This window comes from Colletotrichum paranaense, assembly GCF_030867605.1.
Source record: "Colletotrichum paranaense strain IMI 384185 chromosome Unknown Scaffold_3.1, whole genome shotgun sequence".
Classification (NCBI taxonomy): Eukaryota; Fungi; Ascomycota; class Sordariomycetes; order Glomerellales; family Glomerellaceae; genus Colletotrichum; species Colletotrichum paranaense.
The window spans coordinates 264736-290528 of NW_026848961.1; the positions used below are offsets into that span (position 1 = coordinate 264736).

General features: G+C 53.6%; 9 protein-coding genes across 9 annotated transcripts; 5 read left to right on the forward strand and 4 right to left on the reverse strand.

The window, feature by feature from the left end:
• Positions 1 to 65: 65 nt before the first annotated feature.
• On the forward strand, positions 66 to 4070 carry CPAR01_03621 (MIZ/SP-RING zinc finger; the record flags this gene model as incomplete). Its single annotated transcript, XM_060487908.1, has 1 exon — positions 66 to 4070. One exon carries the CDS (start codon positions 66 to 68, stop codon positions 4068 to 4070), a length of 4005 nt encoding a protein of 1334 aa, XP_060352114.1.
• A 1732-nt stretch (positions 4071 to 5802) lies between these two features.
• On the forward strand, positions 5803 to 7467 carry CPAR01_03622 (arrestin; the record flags this gene model as incomplete). Its single annotated transcript, XM_060487909.1, has 1 exon — positions 5803 to 7467. The coding sequence occupies one exon, from the start codon at positions 5803 to 5805 to the stop codon at positions 7465 to 7467; it is 1665 nt and encodes a 554-aa protein (XP_060352115.1).
• A 2122-nt stretch (positions 7468 to 9589) lies between these two features.
• CPAR01_03623 (triacylglycerol lipase) lies at positions 9590 to 10775 on the reverse strand (the record flags this gene model as incomplete). The annotated part of the gene is made up of 2 exons (XM_060487910.1): positions 9590 to 10494; positions 10592 to 10775. Coding segments are annotated over 2 exons (1089 nt in total), but the record flags the coding sequence as incomplete, so codon positions are not given.
• Positions 10776 to 11564: 789 nt separating this feature from the next.
• Positions 11565 to 11770, reverse strand: CPAR01_03624 (uncharacterized protein; the record flags this gene model as incomplete). The annotated part of the gene is made up of 2 exons (XM_060487911.1): positions 11565 to 11660; positions 11723 to 11770. 2 exons carry the CDS (start codon positions 11768 to 11770, stop codon positions 11565 to 11567), a joined length of 144 nt encoding a protein of 47 aa, XP_060352117.1.
• A 1399-nt stretch (positions 11771 to 13169) lies between these two features.
• CPAR01_03625 (uncharacterized protein) lies at positions 13170 to 14474 on the forward strand (the record flags this gene model as incomplete). The annotated part of the gene is made up of 3 exons (XM_060487912.1): positions 13170 to 13628; positions 13688 to 13835; positions 13888 to 14474. 3 exons carry the CDS (start codon positions 13170 to 13172, stop codon positions 14472 to 14474), a joined length of 1194 nt encoding a protein of 397 aa, XP_060352118.1.
• A 222-nt stretch (positions 14475 to 14696) lies between these two features.
• Positions 14697 to 15395, reverse strand: CPAR01_03626 (rhomboid family protein; the record flags this gene model as incomplete). Its single annotated transcript, XM_060487913.1, has 1 exon — positions 14697 to 15395. One exon carries the CDS (start codon positions 15393 to 15395, stop codon positions 14697 to 14699), a length of 699 nt encoding a protein of 232 aa, XP_060352119.1.
• Positions 15396 to 15936: 541 nt separating this feature from the next.
• Positions 15937 to 17356, reverse strand: CPAR01_03627 (uncharacterized protein; the record flags this gene model as incomplete). Its single annotated transcript, XM_060487914.1, has 6 exons — positions 15937 to 16345; positions 16414 to 16674; positions 16730 to 16826; positions 16878 to 16968; positions 17023 to 17127; positions 17180 to 17356. The coding sequence occupies 6 exons, from the start codon at positions 17354 to 17356 to the stop codon at positions 15937 to 15939; spliced, it is 1140 nt and encodes a 379-aa protein (XP_060352120.1).
• A 1929-nt stretch (positions 17357 to 19285) lies between these two features.
• Positions 19286 to 19942, forward strand: CPAR01_03628 (uncharacterized protein; the record flags this gene model as incomplete). The annotated part of the gene is made up of 1 exon (XM_060487915.1): positions 19286 to 19942. One exon carries the CDS (start codon positions 19286 to 19288, stop codon positions 19940 to 19942), a length of 657 nt encoding a protein of 218 aa, XP_060352121.1.
• Positions 19943 to 20454: 512 nt separating this feature from the next.
• On the forward strand, positions 20455 to 24954 carry CPAR01_03629 (uncharacterized protein; the record flags this gene model as incomplete). Its single annotated transcript, XM_060487916.1, has 1 exon — positions 20455 to 24954. One exon carries the CDS (start codon positions 20455 to 20457, stop codon positions 24952 to 24954), a length of 4500 nt encoding a protein of 1499 aa, XP_060352122.1.
• Positions 24955 to 25793: the final 839 nt, after the last annotated feature.

The window sequence follows — 25793 nt, forward strand, 5'->3', positions numbered from 1 at the left end:
AAGATTCCCCTTCGCTCCCGCCGCGCTCCCGCCGCAAACCCCGTAAACGACCGCCCAAAAACAAAATGTCACCTCACAGGGCCCAGCAAGATATAGCTGGAGGGCCCCTCTCAGGAGCGCAGGTCGCCCGCTCGAATGAAACTGTCAACTTCCTGCTGGGAAATCGTCGTCCAGCATGGATGACCTCGCAAAATGAACCAGCATCTCGCGGCCCCCATACGAATAAGGGACCGACGTCAAGAAATCGCCAGGGTGTTCATGGTGTCCCGATAGTCCCAACCCAAGCGCCCCGGGAAGAGTCCTCGACAAACGCCTCGAATCCCCCCTCTGTGCTAGGAACTGTCGTGCCGTCTGCTTTCCGACTTCGACCGCATCAAAACCTACAAGACAAGTCGACGGCTGCGCTTGAATCCAACCAACTCATAACGTACTTCCCCTACCCTATTTCATCTTCTGGAATCCCGCAGTCTTTCCCCTCGCCCACAACGCCACAACCGTCTCTAACGTTTTCCTTCGACAGTGATTGCGCAGCCGCTCTTCCCTCTCCGGCACCAACTGACCAACCTAGTCCTCCCACAGTCACCTCAAACCAGACCTCGCATCAAATCCGGGAGACTTGCCTTCAAAGTCCAGAGCTCGGGCTTGATTTTGCAGCCAACAACTCAAACGCAACAACGGCTTGGACTGGCGAGGCCCGCGCCCAGGAAACACCAGCAAATGTGTTTGCGCAAAATTTCTCGGGAGCTGGCCCTGGAAGAGCTGTTCCAGATCTGAGCAATCCGACTCCTTTATCAACAAATCTTCATTCCACCTCCAGATTCTCCCTCTTCGAATCCAGTGAGCATCCAGCGCTGTTGACACCGTCAGTTGCGCTTCCTGGAAACCCACCAAGCTCATTCTCGGTGTCACTCCCTCTGGTTCCCGGCTCTCAAGCCGCGCCTAGCCCTACGCTCAATATATCATCTCGACCATCATCCGGCCAGAATCCTAGACCGCCAGCGGTTCCAAGTCCGCTTATTGCTGGTCACCACACGCCACAGCCTCCTGGCGAAAGGCAAGATGCCTATTCCCATGCAGTACAGCCCGCAGGAACTAGCCGGGACTCGCTAGATAGCTTCCTTCAAGTCGTCATGGCCAAGAACCTCGACAGCTACATATCCGATCGCGGCGGCATGGCCAAACTTCCAGAAGATGGCACCACGGCACCCAGAGTACGGCTTCTCAAAGACGCCATTGAGAAGTCTGATTACTTCTACATAGTCCTTCACCAAATCCTTTGTTTATGGACGCTTGACACAAAAGCCGCACAGGACCTCCTTGGTCTTCCTCCTGACGTGACGGACAGCGCACTCGGCATTGTACAAAATGTCCTTCGGAAGAACGAAAATATGGGCCAGGACACGATTTTCTTCTTCGCAAACTTTCCAGCTAGTAGTGCCTCTGGACTTTGGCATACTGAAGCCTACCGCAACCACACTGGGGACATTTCCAGATTCCTAAACAATCTCCACGAACAGTGGAATAGGATTTTGGTTCCTGCCATGCGACCTCACTCAGGTCGAGGCTATCCTATCTTGGCAGACGAACTGCGCTATCAGCTCAAACTTCGGTCTCCGATTCTAGAGACTATTTTCTTCACCGTCACTAGGAGACATACTGGTGTCCCAGACGGGCTCATCGCCGATCAGATGACTGCGCTATTCCGACAAGATTCTCAGAACGACCAAACACAGATGTCCGAACAGGAGCAAAGGGTGTTCCAACACTCGCTAATATCGCGATACAAGATCTTGGTCAGTCAAAGTCAACAGCAGCAGCAACAACAACGGCAGCAACAACATCAAAAACGGCGAGTAGCACATCAGCAGCAGCAACACCCTCAGCAGCAGCAGCACCCTCAGCAGCCCCCTCAACAACAGCACCATCAGCAACAGCCGCATCAACACCAGCAAGCTCACCTTCAACAGCAACAGGACTACGCCGTAGCAGCCGCCATAGCACAGCAGCAAACCGCAATCGGCAATCTTAGAAGGATGTCTACCAACTTCTCCCCAGCACAAGCCAAAACGCCAACACCGATACAAAATTCTCCAACTCAAGGGTTTGACGTGTTTCCATCCCCAACGGCTGAAAATATGGCCGGGATGCCAAATTCCTTTAGCCAACGCGCCGGACCAGTACCGTCACAGTTGAGGCTGCTCAGTCAACCCCTGACGAACCAGCCCCTGACCCCAACAGGCTCGCCTCACTACCCCAGCATGCAGTTGCCACATGTGGCACATACTTCAGGGCAGATATCTCCAGTTCTCCGAGCACCTCCAGGGGGGCTATCAATGTCTATGCCAGGCCTGACATCGCCTACACAGGCTGTCACCCCTAGAGCCCCCTCACTTCATCCGCCTGGGGTGTTTCATGATCCCGCACATTATCAGGCTCAACCCCATAATCTAGGTTATCAGCTCCTCCAGCAAGCTCGCGATGCGGAACAAAGGCGTGCCAGGTCTCGGCAACTGGATACTGCCCAGGGCCAAACCCAGGCTATGACGCAGCTGCAAGCTACGAACGTGGCCCCCCCTAGAATTCAACTCCATCACCACCACCATCACTCCTCTCCGCGGCCTCAAGGAATACAGCAGGGGCCGTCACGTGGAGCGGCTGTGCGGACACCAGTAATGCAGCAGCAGTCTTCGCCTCAAAGTGTCGTTTCTATTTCGCATGCGAGCCCAAGAGGGTTGGGAATCACTCAGGGAGCCCCGAGTACGCAACCAACGAGGCCTCCTTCGGCTAGCTCTAGGCCCACTCGTGACGCAGCAGGACGGCTCATAGGCAACCTTTTCCGACCACCCAACGTGTCGATTCCGCTAGATCGTATACCTCATACACCTTGGGAACCAAAGGCTGTGGGAATCGCACTTCACCAAGTCCAACTTCGGAGTCCGAGAAGAGTGCCACGAGAGTTACCCAGTGCGGGAGACCAGTCAAAACCAGTGAGGTTTTATCAGTCCATCAAAGAGCTTGCTCTAGGTCCGATCGCAACACCAGCCAAGAACTGCGTGCACCGCCTCGCCTTTGTGGTGCCCGACGAGCACTGCAACAAGCTCTGCCCATTGAGCAATTTGGTTGGCGACTGTGTTCCAGTCTCGGAGTACTTTGAAGGGTCTCTTCGATACCGTCTTCGTCTCTGCGAGTCCCCAGTCAACCCGGCCGAATCGGCAACCATCTCAGAATCTGTCTGGGCAGTAGCGCAATCCTACTGGCCTGAACATATTGCTATCATGGTCAATGACAATGTCGTTGCGGTCCGTCGAAAGCAGCATAATGGGCAGCACCTGCCTGTGGAACTCACTCCATACATACTGGCTGGCACAAATTCAATATCTGTCAGCATCAGCCCCATGCCCGCGGCTCAAAAGCCAAAGATGATGTACTTTATGGCTGTTGAGGTGGTTGAGACGCTGAGTCATGACAGCATTGTCAATATGGTTTTGAGCCAGGGCACAATCTCGGCGGACACGACAAAGCAAGTTATCCGGAGCCGCCTGGAACCAGTGTCTTCTGATGGGGACGATGAGCTGGTTGTGGTTGGTAGCGATCTCAGCATTGATTTGGCCGACCCTTTTAGCGCCACGATATTCCAGATTCCAGCACGCGGTGTTAGCTGCACACACATGGAGTGCTTTGATCTGATCAACTGGCTACAAACCCGACCGGCCAAGCCTAGGTGTACCGCGCACGGGGCTGGCGATGCATGCCGCGTCTGCAATCGCGGCATCGAAGGGAGACCTGAGCCTTCTTTGGTTGACAAGTGGAAGTGCCCTCTTTGCGACGGGGATGCTCGCCCGTATAGTCTTCGAGTTGATAAGTTTATGGAAGACGTTCGCAAGAGCCTCGAGGCTGAGGGCAAACTTAATACGAAGACCATTTATGTTAGGGCTGACGGAATGTGGAAAGCCAAGGAAGAGGAGGCTGATGACGACGAGGAAGATGATGCAGAAAACGGGCAGCCGCCAGCCAAACGGGCCAAGACACGGCCGTCGATACCGGAGCCAGAGATCATTGAGCTAGACTGATTGCCAGGAGGCTAGAGCTTTGGACGTATGATTTGGGACCTCGAATACGCTCCCTTTCTTGCTCTGGGAAACAAGTGTTTTTTTTTTCTTTTTTCTTTTTTGCTTTGCGCGGGCATTGGGATGCCGAAATGATACCATCTGCAACATCTGGGCGTTTGGGGAATTCGTGATAGGGTGGGATACCCTACATTAAGGCATTGCAATCCTACATGTTTGATGAGGGGATTAGGAGAGACAACATGATATTAGCCATCAGCTTTCAGCGACAATGACGATAGGCACTGGAAGCTATAGTTACGTAGCTTTCAAAGCATGTGTACGAATACATACAGCACTTTAATACCCACAAGCCTGCCATATTATAGCTGTGAGACGACTTTATTCATGCAGAAAGTGTACTTTCAACATGGCTCAAGGTTGAGTACTTTTGCTCAAAGTGAGCTCGGCCATGGGTACACATTTTCCAATCATCTCAAGTTTGACGATGTTCAAGCTTTGTCAGGCAGAAATTCAAAAGAGGGTGGTTCGCCTCTTACTGCGTAGGTTGACAAGGGGTCTATTTAAGGTACAACCCAAGGTCGGCAATATCGGCAAGGTGAGAGGACTAAAGTACCTCAAGTCTCGAGGTAAGACGACTGGCAGCAAGGGAGTGACAGCGGTGGTGATTGGGTCAAACGCCCAATGACATCAACCCTACCTTTCCTTCCACCTGCCAGAGCTGAATTCAACCTGACACATGCGCTGTATCTGTATCGAATCGACCCAACTCAACGCGGCCTCTTACCCATACTTATTGCGGGAATAAACTTGGCTTGACAACAGTGAACTATTATCTTACCTTATCTTACTTTGCTTTTGTGCTTCCTGGTGAGCGTTTGCAATAGGCACCGTCCTTTCCTTACCCTTGCTTTGAGAGACGGCTGGAGCTTTTGAGCCTGCGCCTTCGGTCTCGCCTCCGTAGGCCTACTGGTACTCCCCAACTCAATTGTCACTCAGCTCTGACAGCGAGGCTTGGAAGAGGGCTCAGCCACACCCGTCTACGTCGCCTCCTTGTGAACATCACGCTGTGTTCTATCCATACGGACAACATCGAATTAATCATCGTCTATTACCAGGAAAGCCGAGACAGCGAGTCGCCTGAGCTTTTCGGCCTTTCCCGCATCCCGCGGCGACGCAGCCATACCGACGACGCCGACTGCGCCGACTGTAGCTTCTGCTTCTTTCCACGACTTCCGATGAAAGCTCCCTCTCGATTTCTTGCAGGTTTCTGATGAACTGAAGCGAACCTTCCTCACTCCTCTTCCGCCGTCGTTCTTGGCTACCTCACCATACTATTCCATACACCTCACTTCTAACGCAAAGCATTACGCGCAGCCAAGAGAAAAAAGACCAAGACCGGGAAAAAAATAGATACCACCCCACCTAGGTTGCTTGGACTAGATTGCCCCTCATTCCAATTCGGAGCTCGCACGGTGCAATACGTTCACTTAATTGAGGTTGAGGAGCTGTTTTGCGACGTCTGGTGCGCCTGTTTGTCTGTGCCTCATCCCACCTCCGACCGGCAAAACCACCATTGCAGAGAACCAAAGTCGTGGCAGCACATTACACGAAGCGCACTGGGTACCTGAACCACATACCATCAACCGACGACACCTCCCACACCACCACCACCAGAGGATATCCTCTTAAACAAGGAAGGCGCGGACTGAGCAAATACCAGAAACCCACAACCATGTCGATCAGAATAGCACTCGACAATGCGCCAGAGTTCTACACCAACCTAGACAATGTCAAAGGCCGCGTCGTGCTCCACCTGAGCCGGCCGGAGCAGATTGGCGGCATCGTCGTCAAGCTTGAGGGTGAGTCCAAGACCGCCCTCGGTCTGCCGCAGGACAGCTATCACGAGCGTAACACCCGGCCCGGAGGCGGGCCCGGGAGCATCGCAAGTGAGAACCACAAAATCCTCTACCGGGTCGCACAGGTTTTCCCGACGTACGAGGAGGACCTCGGCGGCGGCGGCTCGAGTTTCTCCCAGAGCTACGTCATCCAGGGAGGCCAGCACGAGTTCCCCTTCAACTTCAAGCTGCCCATCAACAATGCCTGCAGCGATCCCGTCTCCATGTCCAAGATTGGTGGCATCGGCGGCATGGGAGGCTTCGGCGCCGGCATCGGACCCTTTGGACTCGGCGGTGCCCGGGTCATGGACGGGAGCAAGCAGCTCTTCCTGCAGCACGTCACCAAAACCTTGCCGCCGTCCTTCACCGGGTTCCCCCGGCAGGCCGAGGTGCGGTACTACCTCAAGGTCACCATCCAGCGCCCTGGCTTCTTGAAGGAGAACTGGCGGTACCAGATCGGCTTCAAGTTTATGCCCATCGAGCCACCCCGGCCTCCAAAGACCTCGCAGGAAGCCTTTGCCCGTCGACCTTTCACCTTTAAGCCGCGGCCCCGGAGCTTACAGACGAAGAAGTCAACCATGTTCGGCTCCAGCAGGGACGACGGCACCGGGGACGCCAATGCCGTGCCGCCGTCCATCGAGCTCTCTGCGCGCCTGCCACACCCCCCGATCCTGACGTGCAATCAACCTTTACCGCTACGGCTCATCGCAAAGAAGCTCGTTCCGTCACATGAGCAGGTATACCTCACCTCCATCCAGATCGAACTCGTAGGCAATACCCGCGTACGATGCCACGACCTCTTCAACACGGAAGTCAGCAAATGGGTCGTCGTCACGCAGTCCGGTCTCAGCATCCCGCTCCTCACGGACCCGACCTCGGAAGACCTGAATCTCGAGAGCGTCATCCCGGACGACCTGTGGCGCTCCATCCCGCTACCTAACACCGTCGCGCCCTCCTTTATGGCGTGTAACCTCCAGCGCTTCTACGAGCTCGACATCCAGTTGGGTCTCTGCTGGGGCAAACCACCCACGCGCGGCGGCTTCCTTAACTCGACAAAGGAGAACCCCGCGGCGCAGACCATCTACCTCCCGCTTCACTTCTCCAAGATTCAAATTTACTCGGGTATCGCGCCACCGCCGCAGCTCCTCGAGGCGCTCGCGGCGCAGGCTAACAGGCCCGGCGCGGCGACGATGAGCATGCCGCCTAGGTTACCCCCTCGCACGGCGCAGTCTGCCCCCGTGACGGCCACGCAGGGGAGACCACATGGTCAACAGCAGCAGAGACCACCGCAGCAACACCCTGCTATGGCGGCGCCGCAGTATGATCCGCTGTATCCGCCGCAGATGGGCACGCCTGGAGCAGCCAACTTCGACGAGGCGCCGCCTAGTTACGATGAGGCTATGGCTGCGGAGGCGCCTGCGCCGGGACCGGAGTCGAGGCCGGCGTATAGTGGCGTTACGAACGAGAATGCGCCGAGTCAGATTCCGGAGAAGGGGAATTAGAGAAGGTGGATGAGAGCTGAAAGGGGGGTTTGGAAGTGGGTGTGTTTTGATGTTTGTGTGTTTTGAGATGCTCGGGCTCCTTGGGAGAAGATGCGGGTGTAGATTGGAGGGATAGGAATACATTGGGGAGAAACTAATGAGTAATGTCGGGGTTTGCTTGGTATGTTCTGAGAGGGCTGGTGGAAGCTCGACCAGTAGGCACCGATTTGGGAAGGGGGAAGGAAAGGGATTAGTGAAGGGTGAAGCGTTTTCGTTTATTATACCATGACCAATATTGAGGGGATGTTATACTTTGAACTACATGACTCTTCACAGGGCACTGCTTTCGTGGCTCTATGACGAGGGAAGACTTTGGCATGTTTTGTTTTCGTGGTGTGGTCTCGTTTGACCAGATAAAGCGGAGCTGGAAGGGTACTTTCTTTCCAGGTAGCATGCCGGGTATCTCTTCAAGTATAGCATAGCCATCAGTAAAGCTTCCTAGTGTTTGTGACGCTATATCCAAGGCACAAGCCGTGTCTGTAAAGCTACCAACTGAGGTATCGCAGATGTGAAGCTTCTCTCTGCGCTTTCCGAGACCCCGTGTATGTCTCCGGATCCCCGGGACTTTGGATTGCGGAGGTATAAAAACTTTCGGTCATGAGGCACCTCATTTCGTTTACAACGCAGCAAAACCCCCACTGGTTGACGAGTTGCAAGGTGGAACAGTCATGATAGCCTCTAGAAACGGCGGGTGATCTGAGCCAAGGCAAGACACATGCTCCCACCGCATCCCTGCACGGGTCTTTCTGAAAGAACGAGAGAAGGCTTACTATATTGGCATTCCTAGTCGGCTCAATATTCAGGGGCGAATAGAAGGGAAATGGCAAAGGTTGTTGACTGGCGCTGTAGTTGAAGTCGATTTTCTCCCATCTCTGCGTGGTGTATCTCGTAGAAGCCTGACCAAAGTTGCCGCTCTCGAGCACTTCACCGCCCTCGCCCACCTGCAGCTCGGCATCTCCCACGCCGCCGATGCGCAGGGGCTTTGCCAAGGAGACTTTTCTCGACGCAACAAGCCTTGTTTTATACTACTGGGCATGACGCAGATCAACCTAGCTAGATGCCCGCAAAATTTCCTGATGGTAGGACCAGTTGGAAGGAAGGAGTCACCGCTCTACCTTATTATCAAAGGCTGGCTTCTGTAAAGGGTTCTAAATTCCGCCGACACAGCCTTGCTCATCCTTTTCATAGTCTCAGTCTATCCAGACTCTAGGTAATGGGCCTTGCTATTGTCACTTCTCTTCTAGTCTCTCGCATGGACCATGATAGTATCCAAAACCGTCGCCAAGGTATCAGTTATCTTCTCTATATTGTATAGTATTCACTAGTGAATACGAGCCAGAGGGATGGAGAAGAGGTGATGAAAGTCTTTAGCTGACTCGACGGTGCACCTAGCTCTAGGTGCTATACAGCAGCAGCATTCTTTCATTCTTTATCTAAGGAACCCTTGACTTGAGATCTGCTTGTCGCTTCGGATCTCGATGCAGTACCCTATCATGGCTACATACATGTGCGTTGCTGGCTTCTTGTTGCGGCTGCGATTACGGCTATGCTATTTATAAGCTACAGATAGTATGGATAGATTGTTTCCTTTGGGCTGATATGATGATGGGCCCTGAGAGTGACGCGTCCTCGTCGGAAGTTGGACTCGATCTCTGGAAACTAGCTCAAAATTCTAGCCATGGGACTTATAGTGCCTACTGCTGCCGGTGAGTGAATGCGAAGCTGTCTTTATTGATAACCCCTGTAGTAGTAACGTGCCTTACTCCGGGGAATTTGACTTTTGCCATGCAATGCAAATCTATGTCAATCATGGGTGATAGACATTCCATTCATGCTCGTGCTCTCGTGATACATGTCGTAGGCTCTCTTTCCTCTCGTAGCCTTCTGGTCTAAAAGTTATAATACGTCTCAATGCTTACACGTCTTTTGGATCTATTCCAGCCGATAACGCCATTGCTCGCTGCGTCTATCCCTTGCTCGTTCGTAGTCTTACATGCCTCCTAGTTGAGATTACAGTAGTAGCGAGCATCATTATATATAGCCCTCAAAGTGAGTTCCTCGCATACCTTATCCATCAACTGCTTCATAAACCCTCCTTGGCCAACATATCCGCAATATCGAGATAAAACGCAACAGCATTAAACGTCCTCGTCTGCCCCATCCACACCTTGCGCAACGTCCACTTGAGCCGATTCGACCAATTGATCAAATCCAAATGGCTCACGTCCAGCAGCGTGCCCTGATACTTTCCCCACCGACTACTCGCAACACTCACCAACCCATCATTCGCGCCCTCAGCCTCCTCAATGACCCAATGACTTTGCCGAAACGGGCTCAGTAGTGGCGGCCGGTCTGTACACGCGCCATAACTAAAATACCGCACCTCATCGCTGTCAGGGGTAGCAGGGTTGAATTTTCCCTCCATGTACCGCTGCGTAAGCTGCTCAAAAGCCTGCGTCCCCAACCCGGCACGCTCAATAAGCCCGTACAGATTCGCGAGCTTAATGGGGCCTTGCCCATCCAACAGATAATCCGCAAACGCGCTCCCGCGGTGCGGCGTCGCTACGGTGACGAGACTAAGGACTTTGACATCGCGCGGCTTGAGATGGGAAATCATGTAGCGGGCGTCCAGCCCGCCCATGGAGTGCGCGACGATGTTGACGGCGCGGCCGCCGGCTTTGGCGGCGATGTCGGCGCCCAGTTTTGCGGCGCGCTCCTCGATGGAGCCCGAGGGCGGGACGGAGGTGGTGATGATGTTGGACGGACCGGAGAGGGTGCTCAACGAGTCGGAGATGCCGCGCCAGTAGTGGATCGGCGGGACATAAGCGCCGAGGCGCAGTTCGGAGAAGCCCATCAGTCCGTGGGCGAGGACGATGGGGTTCTTTGGCGTGTCTGGCGGGCGTGTAAGTGCGGGTGGATCATTATGGTTTGGACAAAGGCGGGGTTGGGAAGCAGGAGGACTCGAAACGGTACTAGGAGGACAATATCCTTGAAAGGGCAAACAAGAGAGAAAGGGGAGAGGATCGGATCGGATAAGAAGGAGGGGGGCAAAATGGTACCATAGTGTTCTCTAACGACGGCATACTCGTCCGATATCTGTTTGCCCAGGTCTCTGAACCTCGGGTCACCGTCGTGCTTCGGCCGCAAGTGCGAGACGGAGAAAGAACGGCTGTCTCGGGCTGCAAGAGGGCGAAGCAAGCGATGAGACGCGGTTGGCGCACAAATGAGCCGTGAGGAGGGCGCGCAAGGGCGGCACCTCGTGAGGCGTGCGCTGTTCATGGCATGGAAGGAAGAGCGTAAGCCGCCGCGGGCGCGGGGTGGTGGGGAGAAGAGAGAGTGAGGGAGAGAGGATCTGGCAATTCGAATGGTCTGAAGTCTCTGATTCTCTAGTCACTTGATGAGGATTGGATGTACCCTCCGTTCGCCTCAGTTGGTTGGTTGTCCCCCCTCTTTTCTGTACCGGTTTGTTTGCTTTGCTTGTTTTTCTCGAGGATGTGAATGGCCTGGCTTGGTTCCGGTCCCTCGACGTTTCTGTTTTCTTTACTGTGGTACAAGGTTCGTAATGGAGTGTGGAACGAAGATGCTTGCTCTGCAATCCCAAAGTCTGCATACGGAGAGTATGTGTGTGTGTGCTGCGGAAAGGAAGGAAGGAAGAAACGCGCATTTCTGAGCAATGAGAGGTGTTTGCCAAGCATGTTTAAGCGCCCGGCTCTTTGACGTCACGCAGGACCGCGGCCGCGAACAGTTTAGCGCGACAGCAGGGGGGGGGGGTTCTCTCGGCCGGAGGGCCCACCGTGTGCTGAAAGTATAGTGGAGCCTTCCTTGGGGGCCTGGCGTGCGGCTTGCGGCTTGCCCTGGGCTTCGGCCGCTAGTGATTAGTGGACGGATGTCTCCCGCACAATCCACCAAGCTTGGTCAGAGCTTCTTTCTTCCACTTCCTCCTCCTTCACCCTTGTCTCTGTCCTTACGCTCTGTGCGATCTGCGCCCTTGTCGACCGGGGTTGGGATAGTCCATAGGCAAAGTTCATGGATAACGTTGTTGGTGTTGGTCTTTTTGCTTAGCTTCGCTGGCCTGCAGCACTGCAGATTGCCAGATGCTGCCCTGAAGTTTGCCAATCCTGTTCCGCCTTCGGGTGCCGGTCCCGGTCCTTGTCCTTGATCAGAGTTCAGACTTTTCCGTCCCAGGTTCCCCGTCGCCCCAACTGCCAAAACCAACGCCCACCGGCCGTTGGTTCATCTCCTTGCTGTCGTCTTCCGCCGCCATCTTTCGAGGGTGTCTTGGTGTGAGGGCGGCCGCATCATGCAGCCTGCAGTTGCCTGCTGTGCGGTGCGGGCGTGCGCACACAGTTTGTTGCACTGCACCTGCCATGGCAGCCCATGGCAGGAGAAACAAATCTCGGGTACGTCGGCCATGATTCATCGGCTCCTGGCGATCGGCCAGTGCCCTCTCATTTTCTTCCATGTTCATGTTCACCCTCTCTTCCCTCACTGCATGGAGACCATCGATGCTACCGTTGGCTGGTCTCAGAACCAACACGCACGAGACAGGAAATCCGTAAGTCAGGCTTCGGTTTTGGAACCTGTCTGGCCTCTCGAGTGTGTTTGCCCTTTCGCGAATGATATCCCATCGTTGACTGTTTCCCCCGCTTCTGGGACCACGTCTTGATTACCTGCCCCCAGCCCCCACCGTGTCCCCAGGCCTAAAGTGCAATGCGGCGTAGCAGCTCAAAGTTCAAAGGACTGGCTGTGAACCAGTGTGTTCGACACCCTCCCGTAGCCATGCTGTAGGGCAGATGAGAGCAACGGCTGCTTTCACCATTGGACGACGGCCCCCTGCTCACCGGCCATCGAAGACCAACATGGCCTCACTGAATGACCGTCCAATGTAACCTCCTCATCTGCGCCGCCCGTGGGTAAACAGGCCGCAACCGCCAACCTTGCCTGCTTGATTGGTCCAGAGCTCATGCTGAAGAGGGCCCGGATCTGCAAACTTTCGACTGTTGCACCGTCGAACCGTTCCGCTGGGACGGCTTCGCCCTCTCACGCCCGCTATCCACACCCACACCTGGTGTTTGTTTGCTTGCCGGCCTCGCTGGCTCGTTGGGAGGCGTCAGCGCCTTCTTCTTCCTTCGCGGCAGTTGGGCATCTTAGAAAACGCCAGTCAGCACTGCTTGTTGTTGTTCATCAGTCAAGTTGCGATTCGTCTTATAGGTACCGCCGTTGCTGCGTTGTCAGTCACCGATGAGAAGTGCTCACAAAGTTGCCCGGTTGAAGGTCGACTGAAGAAAGTTCTTGTTGGTACAACGTCTCTTCCGTAGTGGATGTATCCATAACGGATGAAACCGCGGAAGCTGATGGTGTGCCCGTTTGAATCGACCCCGGCCTGGCCTTGCGTGTACCTTACCTCCATCTCCGTCGGGCCGCTCGTCTTCATTGTCCACGGCCTCTGCTGTCCGCAATCATCCATATCCCAACCGTTGCGATTATGCAGACCGGTTTGCTGGAATGCTTGATCCATTACACACCTGGCTTCTGCCGCGTGTATATATCCCCAATGCCCGGCGCGCTTCTTCCTTTCCCGCTCCTTCTCTCGGCATGTCCAGCCATCCGATGGTCAAGCGACGCAACGTTCACTGTCGCCTGTCAAGTGGAACGTGAGCACAATGACAGGCGACTGCGGAGACTCGTGCCCCTACCCGGGGCGCTTTACCTCCTACTCGCCTTCGGCAATTGGGAGTGCCATCTTTCTGGTAGCCTTTGCGCTGCTCGTGCCTCTGGCCTTGTATCAAGGCTTTCGTTTCAAGACGCCTTTATTCGCATCGACTCTGGCGACCGGTCTTCTTCTCGAGGTCTTGGGCTTCGCGGGAAGATTGAGGCTCCGAAATGATACCGCCAGCGGGACTTCATTCTCCCTTTGGCTCATTGGCGCCATCTTGGGCCCTACTCTCATCGCAGCGGCCATATGTCAGATCCTTCCCCATGTCATCGCCCTCTACGGTCTCGGCATTGGCTTTACCCGGCCAAGAGTGGCTGTCTTGTTCCTCATCTTCGCTCTTGCTCTCGTCATTGCATTGGAAATTGCCGGGGTTGTCTCAGCTGTCTTTGGGCTCGGAGGTGTACAGGTAAGGATTTCATCGTTCTGCTGCCTAGCAGTCCCCATCTCTAACAAAAGCCCCAATAGACACCGTCGATTCTTCTGGCCGGCTTAGGCGTACAGATTTTGGCGTTGCTGCTCTTCGTCGGATTGTTCCTCTGGTTCACCCAGAAGCTTCCTGACCCGAAACATATTGCCGTGTACCAAGCACCGCGTTTTAAGAACTTTGTCAAGAGTAAGTAGACCCATTGCCGCAGGACCAACATAGTCTGACGATCTTTTCTCAGTGATACCAGCAGTCGCTGTCGTCTTGGTGGGGCACACCATCTACCGCCTCGTTGAGTTCTGGGACGGACTCGATAGCCCTCTTCAGCGGTCGGAAGCCGCTTCGCTGGTCATCGGAGGTGCTCTGCCATTCCTCGTCGCCTCAGTCTTATGCGTATACCATCCTGGTGCATCTTTCGGTCGGGCGTGGGGCCTGACATCGCCGCGATATCGATCTTTATCACTGAGGTCGCGCCGCGGTGCTCCGTCGCCTCTGCAGTCGCCAACTGCACCTTGGGACGACCACAAAGGACCCCGTCAGCCGGGATTTACTGCCACCCGGTTCCCAGACAAGAAGATGTCGCCCGTCGGAGTTGGCCCAGTTCCCTTGAGAGAGTCAACAATGGCAAGCAAGGTTGCCGGTAGTCCCGGCAATAGGTCGGTCACCTACCCAAGCCCCATTGCTTCGACACACAAGTTGAGTCCCATTGGCTCACAACACAAAATGAGTCCAACCTTCCAGGGCACTCAACAGCCGACAAATCCCAATCGCTACAGTAACACCAAGCCCAACGCAAAGCCGATGGTAAATAGTGAAGAACTGTGGTAGCGAGAAGTTGGCAAAGAGTGGCTCTCAATTCGTGCAATGGTATATCCTCTTTCATGCGGTAGCGTGGCGTTTGATATTTTCGGTGGCTGAGAATGCTGCGGCCTTTTGTCTTTTTTGTCACCAGGATACCATTCCCCTGTATATACCTTGGGTGGCTAGAGTTGACCTCGATGTTTATATTTACCCATAGCTTCTGCATTTCGAAATGTAAATTGCTTGAGGTTACAAAGTCAAAGCACCCGTAGCTTTCGTCCAGAAGAAGTATGCTAAGCCAAAAGCTGCGCCTCCGAGGTGTCCGGCATGTCCCACTCCTGTGTCCCGCTCGGTACTCAGACAGTAGGCATCCACGGCAAACATTCCCAAGACAACAAGGCGCAAGGGTAGAACTTGATGTGTCCCGGAAAGGCGGACCTTCATCGTAGGAAACATTAACGCCAGAGCTGTGCCGAGACCAGTCAAGGCTCCGCTTGCTCCAACAGCCGTCCTCTCGGCATTGTTCTTTGCTCCCCGTCTTCTCCTGGCATTGAAAATGTGGCAAAGGCAAGCGGTGATTGCACTCCCGAGGGACAGTACAATGAATCGTAGCGGCGATACACTGAGTAAATAAAATGACTCGACATAAGTTTTATATGTTGACATGTTGACGAAAAGGTGTAAAGGCTGGATGTGACTAAAGGCCGAGGTAAAGAAGGTGAGTAGTCGGGGGTCACTTGAGCTGAGCATAAAGTATTTGTGAAGAAACGCGGAAAGACGCCTGCGGTCTATCGGGAGCGAAGAGAAGATTGGATGGAGCGCGGTCAGCCAGGCCAGATGGATGGCAATATTGCTCACGGGAACTCCGTAGAAGAGGGCAGTCCAGAGCGGTCCAATATTGCCGGGTGCAAATCTTGCGGGATATCCAAATGCTGAGAGTGACGCCATATTGATACTGTCTCCTGTGATGACTAGTGGGTACTGGAAATGAGAGGCGACGCTTAGACGCGGAAACTGTGAAGTGGTGCCGTTGGGTATGAACAAGAGGAGACACGATGTCTTGAACTAGCTCTCAGGGGTTTTGGTTTTGTACGAGCTGGACTGGTCTTGATATTTCGAACATGGACTTCAATCTCGAGTTTCGTATGAAGGTGACTAGGGGGAAAGCATGTATAGATTGCACAGGATCTAGATGGCGTGACGTTGTCGCTTTCTGTCGAGGTAGATTCTGAAGTTCGCAGTGCTCCGTTCGAGAAAGGAGCCGAAGTCGTCGTTGGATGAAATGTGTGTGAAGAAGAAGGGTTGGTCCGTGCCTAAGGTACGTAGTGTATGACAGTGCTGATCTTGTGCTCGGCACTGTCCCTCCATCCTCAAGAATTCAATTGTTCACTGTTCTTACCAACAACTTCTCGGATTTCATGCACGCTTTCACTTCAGATAACTCAGATGCTTTGGATACGCCACTAGAATCTACCTATATATATGCTGCTCATATGCTCTCACCCACTTTTCCTGGTGTCGAGATCTCTGGTTGCTTGCCAACTTGACCAGCGCCTTCCCCCTTCTCGAGATCCACCATCTCAACATCGCCAGACTGGCCACCTACAGCCTCGACTTGCCCAGCGCCGCTTTCCAACGGCTGGCTTCCGGCGCTCTCATTGCGCACGTTACCAGAACTCCGTGACCACCTGTACAAAACGCTTTTTCTATTGGAAGTTGCCGTGGACGTCATCGTGTTCCTCTTGCTTGCGGCACCTGTGCTGTCCAACTGGCTGCGCATTCCGAGCATCAAAGTTACATGTCGGAGTAGAGGTTGCAGGGCGGGGAAACAGCCGACCCAGAGACCAACATGGAGCTCGGCGTCGGTCCATGCAGCTACAGTGAGCATCTTGTACGTCCTAGACTGTGTCAGTATGCTGAAGTCGCTAGTCTAAGCCGCGCCTTATTCGCCATAAGGAGTGCTTACGTGTTTACACCGAAGTCCGTCGTGACGATAATGGAAAATCGAACGATGCCAGTAACGACAGCAAAGATTCCCAGAGAAAAAACCAGCAAGATTTGTATGGCCTTGACGCCCATTTTGACGTAGTTCGTCACAACACATAGCGGAAGGACGACCAGCATACAATCAACAAAGATGCAGATAATGGCATGGCCCAGCATCATCGATCGCTCTTCGCGTTTGTCTCTGCATTGTCGCCATGTGCTAGAATAATTGAAGACATCACTGGGGTAATGAGTCAGCCAGCCATCGCTAGGCCTCAGGGAAGTGTCCCTCTTACGGTATCTGCGAGCATTCTGTCAAGACGAAAAAGAATCCCGACAAACTGACTATGATCACCATAGCATTGAGAGCGTATATGCTCCAGATATATATTTCTGGCAACGAACATCAGCAACTAAGTATGTTGGGGACTGGGATAATCATACTGTTCTTGCTCAAGCGTGGAAGAAACGCTAATATAGACAGGCGTACGGCACCAGAAGCGAGAAAGTAGACCAACTCCATGATAGAAAGCCTCTATTCGCAGCACGTTAGTTCCGCGGAGGACTTTCAGTATGAGACATAGCTGACCTTGAAGAATTGAAGCAGCGTCGGCCGGGGAACATCTTCGATCTGGGCCCCGGTGCCGTAGTTGGTTGTGTCCATTTCAAGGGCCGAGAGTGTGACACACAAGGCCTGGTTCCCGTGTTAGTCCATGCAACTTACACCAGGAAGCGGCTTGACCTACCCAAGCTACTATTGCAAGGAAATCATCCCAGCCTAGAGCTTTTACTATGATCTTCCGTGTGAGCAGACGGAGACAGACCAGCAATGTCGAAACAATAATCAGAGCTAGGTTCAGGTCGAATACATGGTGTCCACCCGAGTTAGGGTGGTACCGCAAGGATTGTCCGACATCAACCATTTCAACTCGTCAAGACAATGTCGTTGGATTTGAGTGCTTCGAAAGCTTCGAGATTCTTGCCATTCATGGAAGAGACCAAAGTCATGTGCCGATTATCCGAGGCGGCCGATGGTTATAATGGAGTCATGGACCACATTCGCCAGCGTTGAGCCTATGCCAGAAGTGTGGGCTACGGAAACATCTACGTACGAGAAGGCACTTGACGCCCAAGACACGCGCCAAGCCCCGTTTCGAACAATTTGTGCCATTTTCTGACGCCTTGAGTGCTTGTGCAATCAGACACTGGAGTCTACCGAGTTTGAGAGGCCTCTGGAGGCGAAAACCAGGCCAGGCTGAGGTAGATGCGTCGATGGGCTAGAACAGCCGCCGGAATTGCTCATCGCCGCTACACCTAGAGTTTACGCCTCAAATACCGGTCTCAGAAGCTACCTTACCGGCCGGAAAGGCGCGGGGTGGCCAGAATAGTTCACGACATGCTGAACGATCTGTAAAAAGCGACTTGAACCAGAGCCGAAAGCTCGTAGATACGATGGTGATTGGCGCCTTGTGCCTGGGGGTTTTCTTTTTTCTTCGATGATGGAATCTTGAGCAAGAACTGTCATTCTACCATCGGAGGAGGTTTCAGCTCTGTCGTTGTCGTCACGCAGATCACATCGCATAGGATTGAGAGGTACCGCCCATCTTCATGTTCCGTTCCCAGATGCTTTCTCCCTTTCTCCCTTTCTCCCTTTCTTCTTTCCTTCGATTTCCTCCGATTTTCTTTCTCATTAAGAAGACGAGTTCCAGAACACCTGTGTAACGGTTGTGTTTCTTCGGCGATGACTGTGTATGATGCTTCTCGAAAGCTTGGCCTGGACCCCGAGCTTGACTTGACGTGACGAAAGCGTCCAGATCCAAACCTAAATAGTAGCCTTTAAGATTTAAAGCATTACCCCTCGGCTATAACCGAGCAGTTCTCATCGAGGAAATAGTCTTTAGTTTCGCAGCGCGTTGAATGTTCACTGCCCACACATCGATCGGGCTGTGCTTACTCATGCCCAAAACGACACATGCATTCCTCGCCATTGCCGCGTCCAGGCCTCCCTTCAAAGACATTTACGATTGATTCAATTTAGCATGCCACTGAACAAGACCGGCGCCCTCTCATCAACAAACTTGGCAAGAAACAGCAGTTCTTATTAATTCTTTCATCAATGGAACCTCGGAGCACATAAGTAAGCAGGGAGCCTGTCTACGATCCAGACGAGTTCGGCACTCAGATGCGAGGCAACTTGATCAATACTTCCACCATTGTTCTTGCAATTCGATCCTCTTCTCGGTTGGTCTTGGCATACAACGCCTTTGACGAACGCGGCAATCGCTGATCCATACCAACACAAACGAGCGGCAGCAGTCTTGGCCCAATTCCACACCCTGCGTCACTTGTTCCGCCGGCTCGCGGAGAGAGGGGGCCAAGGGACTTTGAGAATCTCAAATCGAACGATTTGCTTCGTCACCTAGGTTCGACGAGTCGATCTGAGTATCTGGGTACTTGCCCCGAATTTTGGAGGTGAGAGCTGGGAGATATTCTTTCTTTATTCACTTTCAGCTTACCCCGAGCCAAAGGTCCTACGTCAATCTCATCCCTTGCAACACCCTCAGCTCTGTCAACCAAGCTCCCAACACTGCACGTCAATATTTTTCCCCCCTTCTTCGGAATAAAGCCAAACGAATGCTTCAATTCAAAGCTCGGAGTTTGGGGATTCCAAAGTAAGCTCCGACCACATTAAAGTCCAAAAAGAAGAACAAGCAAAGGGAGAAGAGCACCCATCGGCACAGTTCGTGGTACGCCAAACTAGCAAATCGCCGTTTTCGTCAGGACACCAAGCAAAGAATCTCATCAGCCTACGTACAAGCCGAACAAAACCAGAGAGCAAACTTCCCTTCCTAATGAGTACCTCGTCTCAATCCGACAGCATCGCCCCTGCCGCCGACTCCGCCGCCCAAACCGTCAACTCCCTTCTCCTACGCACTTATGCTCTGCTGCAAACGCCTCTGTCCATCCTGAAGCTTCACCAGGCTCTCAACGCTGCAGACCAGGCCCTTGCCATTGCGGCGCACTTGCACCGCTTCGACCTCGAGCCTCGCGCATACCTGTACCGCGGTCATGTACTGAGTGCCTGGGGCCGTTGGCGCGAGGCTCACGCCGCATACGTCCGGGCCGCCAGTGTGAGGGGGGTCGGGTTCGCGGGGACGAACATCCGGGGCTTGACGAGGGATTGTCTGACGATGATTGAGTTTGAGGATGTGAGGCGTCGGAACATGAGGCGCGCTCTGGAGATTCAAGGCCAAGCAACAAAGGATGGGTTGAAGATGGTTCGATTTAGGGACGAGGAGAGTCTGGTTCTCAAGGCCTTTTATGATTATGATGATGACGATGATACTAATGACGACATTGACGACGATGATGAGACGCAATCCGAAGCGAGTCACAGCGGGCTCTATCTTATTTTGAACGGCAGCGGGGAAGTTGTCGGTAGCCGGGAGAGTCTGCCTGACTTGAGGAGTGTACGTGGTAGATCTGTCACCAGATCGCCGACACTGTGAGTTTAAGGGGCGGGAATATGATGGTAATTACGAGTACAATAGCCACATTTTCAAAACGGAAGCGTTTTGCATGAGCGCCGCTAATTGAGAAACTCATATGATCCGTCAGAAAGCTCTAACAATAAGTTGTTTGCCTCATCTTTCCCTTTTTGGCTGCTTTGTGAAGTCAAACCATTGAGTCCTTTGATGGCATTATCAATGTTGCGACCTGTTTCATTTCAAAGCAAGCATAGACACCAAAGTCTTTGTGTTCTGCGATTCCCTTGCACCATCCTCATATCATCTTACATCAAGCATCCAAATGATGCCACGATGAGGTATCCAGAAGACACGAGAAGATCCAACGCCATCCAAAGTTGGGCCAAAGATTGATAACTTTAGGAGATCCCTTAAAGCTAAAAGGTTTGAGAATATTTGATGCTCATTCTTCGTTCGACCTAGATTCTGCTCGGGCCCTCGAGTGTGACTTCACCAAACTGTGTACTTATTGACCGATGGAGATTTCAAGCGTCATGTCGAAGAAAGGGAAGCCAGCGTCGCCGACGCCCAGTGATTCACAGAACAGTGGAAACGATGGAACGACAACCTTCTCCTTGATAATTGCCACACCAGCTGAAGAAACCTCTGCTGACGCTGTACGAAGAAGATCGCAAATGGCAGCACAGGCGTCAACCGCCTCCGATGAAGCCTCGCCAGAGTTGGAATCGAAGCACATAACGATCTCATCGTCAGATCAGAGCCAAATTTCATCTTCTCAACAGATACCGAAGTCATCGGACGAGCAGGAAGTCAAGCCCGGAGGAACGGAGTCTTCTAGCGAGACAGATACCAAACCTAGACTTGGCTCAGGTGCCATCAGTTGCCTACTATCCGCACTCGATGACGAGATCACACCACCTTCCTGGCAAAAGCCCCCTGAAATCTCAGACAACGGGAGTGGCCAGACGTGCAATATATCACTGGCTCCAATTGTTCCCAATCCAGATATTATCAGCCCCCTCGACCTCACGTCGTCCTCCCCTCGTGCACAATTCCAACCATCGACGTCAACATCAATAGCCTCACGACCACCCAAGAAGAAGTCCGAATCGGTGGACGAAGGCTCTAAAGACGATGGGTCTGGCCCCAGTCGTAAAGTTAGCGAGGAAACAGAAGCTACCGCTGCCGATTCTGATCGCTTTCACCAGAATCCCGGTCCTGAGACTGCACTCGGAGCAGTCTCTAATCGTCCCTTATACTCTTTGTCGATCGAAGAAGCATTAGACTCGCAGTCGATGAGTGCCGTGCTCGGAAGAGCAAACAAACCCTCCCCTCAACGTCCTCTTTCGACAGAGACTGGCCCGAGGAACAACGTCATTGGAAATGGCAAGGACGACGGTATAGGCGATGATGACCCTCATATCCTACCATCGGCAGTCTTGCAGGAAGCGGAACCCCTAGCGTCGGGGTCAGCCAACTCAGAAACCCCTTCACCTGCACCTGTGAGACCTTTGACACCGAGAGGGCTAGTGGCAGCGCGTGAGAGGGCAATGAGAGAAAGAGAGTGCAACGGCACTCAACAGGTGACGGACGAGAGACCGCCGTATCCCGAAGATCCAGCTCCGAGACGTTGCCGACCGGAGTCTTCCCAAACAGTCACGTCTCCTGGGGAGAGCCATGCTCGAAACCGAGGCGTGTCACCTGTATCACCGATCATACATACTCCTACACCAACTAGACCGGGAGACATACCAGGCTTTATGAGATCCAACGAGCCGGTCTCGCCCTCCACTCTCATCCAGAACCAACGACGGCATGGCTCCCGGTCCTCGTCAACAGACACCATAGTCCAGCCGCCACCCCCGGTCCATAACCATCAACGCCGCCGTCTGCTCTCCGCCGGTCTAGGCGCATACAACAACGAGCCAGGCCGCTCCGGCGCGGGCTTCACCCTCCGCCGCATCAAGGTCCCGCCTCCGGGCGCTCCAGCCCGCACACACATCTTCATCCGCCCGCAGCCCCTCCCCGGCGGCGAAGAGGAGCGCAGGATGATCATTCAAGTCTGGAATGACACGTTCGCGACGATGCTCCCCGAGTTCCAGACGATGCTCTCGAGCCGCCTCCGGTACCCGCGCTACACCCGCGACGTGGCGGCCCGGCTCCGCAAGGAAGAGTTCGAAAAGGCGACAGGGGAGAGCATGTCCTCGGACGACTACTACGCCCTCTTCGACCTCGAGACATCCAACGACGGCATGATTTCCGCGCTGCTGGAGTGGATGCAGGGGCGGACGTGGGTCAAGGTCCCATTTGTAAACCGCATCATTCACCAGCTCTGCCGGCTGATGTATACCTCTGCACAGGAGGAGGCGCGGCTGCGGCTGACATATCGGCAGGACATGGATGCCGTCATGGAGAAGCTCGACGAGGTGGAGGTGAAGTGTGCGGCGGAGAGGATGGAGAGGGCCTGGAGGCAGCTGGATGGGTCTGTAACGAGGCAGCATAAGTTTATCCAGCAGACTCTCACGCGTAATGGCGATCACTGGGGCCACATACCGGGCGTGGTGGTGATGAGTGGGTGCTCCAGGGACGCAAGACGTTGGGAGACGTTCCTTGAGACGGCGCGCGTGCTGGCCCTCGATCACCGCAACACCGAGGAGATCATTGAGAACAGAATCAGCGATAGTGGAGAGATTCTACAACAGGACCTCGAACAGCTGAACGGCGTCCTTAGAGACATGGCGAAGAACAGCAGGGAAGTGAACGAGTATGTCGGGGCCAGACATCAAGGGGACCAGGTGCAGCGGATGTTCCAGATCGACAACAAGGATCTGGTCGATTCTCTCAGGATCCTCGATGACCAGGTCAAGCGTGATAATGACGAGCGTAGGTCTGCCGTCATGGCCTTTACCAAGATCGCGACAGAGCGGTTGGAGGTGCGCCAGAGATATGCTAGCAGCCTGGACTACGCTGCGCAACACGCTCGCGAATCGACTACGCTCGCACCGGGTTTCCAGCCGCAGCCTCCGACTGGGACCTTCGGCAACCATTCGCTGTGTTCGGCTCCCAACGAAATGAGACTCAGCGTTCCCGTGGCGAGCATCCCATCAGAGGCGCCAGCATTCGACACCACCTCTCAGCAAGAAACCCCGCCTCCCCGTGATGGGGTCAGATTCGTCTTGAGTCCTAGAGGCAGCCAGGTTGTAGAGTTCATGGACACGACGGTAGCTCCTGAGCCAAGCCCCGTCTTCACAGATCCCTTTACCAAAACCTGGGAAAATCTCGATCTGGCCGCGGCGAGGCCAGAGTGCCTGCGGTGTCCCACGCTGGAGCGGGAGATCAGTGCCAGACTTGCGGAAATTAAGGACTATTGCCGCATACTGAAGTACAGACTGGATGAGAAACTGAAGCTCGAGAGCGCACTCGAAGCCGTGAGTGAGCGCAAGATCAGAGAAGCGATGGAAGCCCTTCACAACTACAAGAAGCTTCTGGGTCGTCCAGAGGTGCCCGAGTCTCTGCAGTGCATCGTGGACCTGTTAGAGATGCATGGCAAGCGAGTATCCGACCAGGTTGGCTTGCTAAATATGTCCCTTCAGCTGGGGCAAGCTGGCGATTCGACGGACAAGATGCTAGCAGAAACGAGGACAACGATTAGGTCTGTTAAACGACTAGCTGACGCCATCCTCGAGCTCAAATCCCAGATGGCACTATACCTCGAGAAACCCTTTCCCAAGACAGGCGATCAATCTGACTCAGGCGAGCAAGACGTACCGGAGAATGAAAAACAAGCCCGCTTAATAAAGTCGCTGCAAAGACAAGTCCAAGAGTTGTCGGAACGGACCAAGCGTACTCTAGAACAGCAGGCGACAGAGAAGCTCGAGCTAGCGCGCAGGGTAGAGTCATGCATGAAAGAGGAGAGAGATCGCCTCAGAGAACAAGTTCGCACTTTCCAGAGCAAGCTTGAAGATATGCAGGCCGAAGCCCAAGAGCGAGATTCGAATACGGAGCAGATTGTATCGGATAGACTCAGAGAACTCCACAGAGAACGGGAGACGCAAGAGACGGAACTTCGCAATCTCGAAGCCCAGAACAACGCTTTGGAGGAGCAACGTCAAAAGACCACAGATAAGCTCGCGGCTTTAGAGACGGCCAAGGAAGAGAGCGAAAACGAACTGGCAGAACTTGCACGACAGACCCAAGAGCTTCAAATTAAGCTTCAAGCTAAGAGCGAAGCGATGAAGTGGACATCGTACATGACTATTCCCAGGGCTGTGGATGACGCCGGCTCTGATGCTCAACAAAGTGACAGAGCTTCTTACCTGCGGGCAGAGCTGATGGCTGCGCTTAGCAAGGCACGGTCAGAATCATATCGCATATTTGGAGACCAACAAACGAGGAAGACTCTGCCAGATATCATACAGAGTGTCCTGTGGCCTGACACCAAAGCAAAGGAGGGCATCAACGCTGATGTGCCCAACTTCTGGAGGCTAGCGGATTTTGTGAGAAGGAGAAAGGAAATCATAGCAGCACTCGAACAGAGGGATTTGCACAACTTGCAGAGAGCATTCAACTTGCTTGAAGTGCTCCACGAGTGGAATAGCAACTTGGGTGCTTGGCAGACAGAAGCCCAAACAGCAGAGGTTTGGCGGTCCATCAATCTCCTCAGATCGTACGCCAATCTTGAGCTTGGAAAGATCGAAGGGCTCGAAGCTAATGCCTCAGAGAGGCGCAAGGTCGCCGGGGCATTGTTCGAGCAAGCGACGGCTTCTAAAGATGCAGGAGAGATCAAGAAGCCATGGAGTTCCTTGCAGAACAGTCTGGAGGTACAGCTAAACGGAAAAGCTGACGACGCTTCCGCTTGCGACTGCAAGTTTAAACCTCGCCTCTGTCCAAAGCACCAGACTGATGGTGGACTCATGTTCCATAACTTTATGGAGTCAGATGGTTCGAGGCCGGCGGAGATAGAGTTGACGCAGGAGGCGTCCGAGGTGCTTCAGCGATTTGGAGAGACGTTCAAGGTATCGTCCCCAGTGTAGGCTCGCGCGACAGCGGATGTGTCCGGTAAAGAGATTGCGTACGCTTCGACTAGAGAGAATTCTGCAAGAGGATGATGATCTGCAAAGCGGTTTTGATGTCGGGTTGGCCCCAGAAAGGAGCAAATGAGAATGCATACCGGATGCTTGTTTGTTTTTCCCCATCGATTTGCAATCTACAAAGGCCTGGCTGCTATCGCCGCGTGGTGTTAGTCACTTGTAACGATGTTGAGATCCTGTTCCTAGAGTTAGAGTCGATAGGTGAAGTGGCGTTTGTCTCTGTCTCTGTCTCTGCATCCGCGCGGCCAGCTGATTCATGTGTTCCCCCGTTGACCAGGGCAGCGAAGTATGTTGATGAAGGCGGCCTTGAGTGAACGTTGGAATCTGCCAATGACAAATGCGGAAGTGTGTGTCGTCTAGGTTGACGTCGGTAGTGGTGGGCAGGCGAGTGAAGTCAAATTGATGTCGAGAAAGCGGATGGTGGGGCCGGGAGGAGGAAGACTGGGGGTTGAGATTGCCAGTAGTTACTGAGATACTACCATCGAAGCCTTGGCATCGCATTGAGGGATGTACCTTGCTATCTACTTCTCCTAAGTCCTTTCCTCGTCTAGCGTAGTTACCCGCGCGGGTGGATTGTTCACCACACCATTGCATTCCTCTCCTGCTTCTCTTCTCCGGGCTCCCTCTTCGTGGCACTGATACCAGCGCAACTACGCCCTGCTGTCAATAGGTCCAACATGACTCTTCCTCCCGACTCAGCCTTTTGCGCCTCTCCCGCTTGTATATTCAAGTCATAGGTCAACTCAATCCGATCCACCCTCAGCAATCAGTACCAGGCCAGA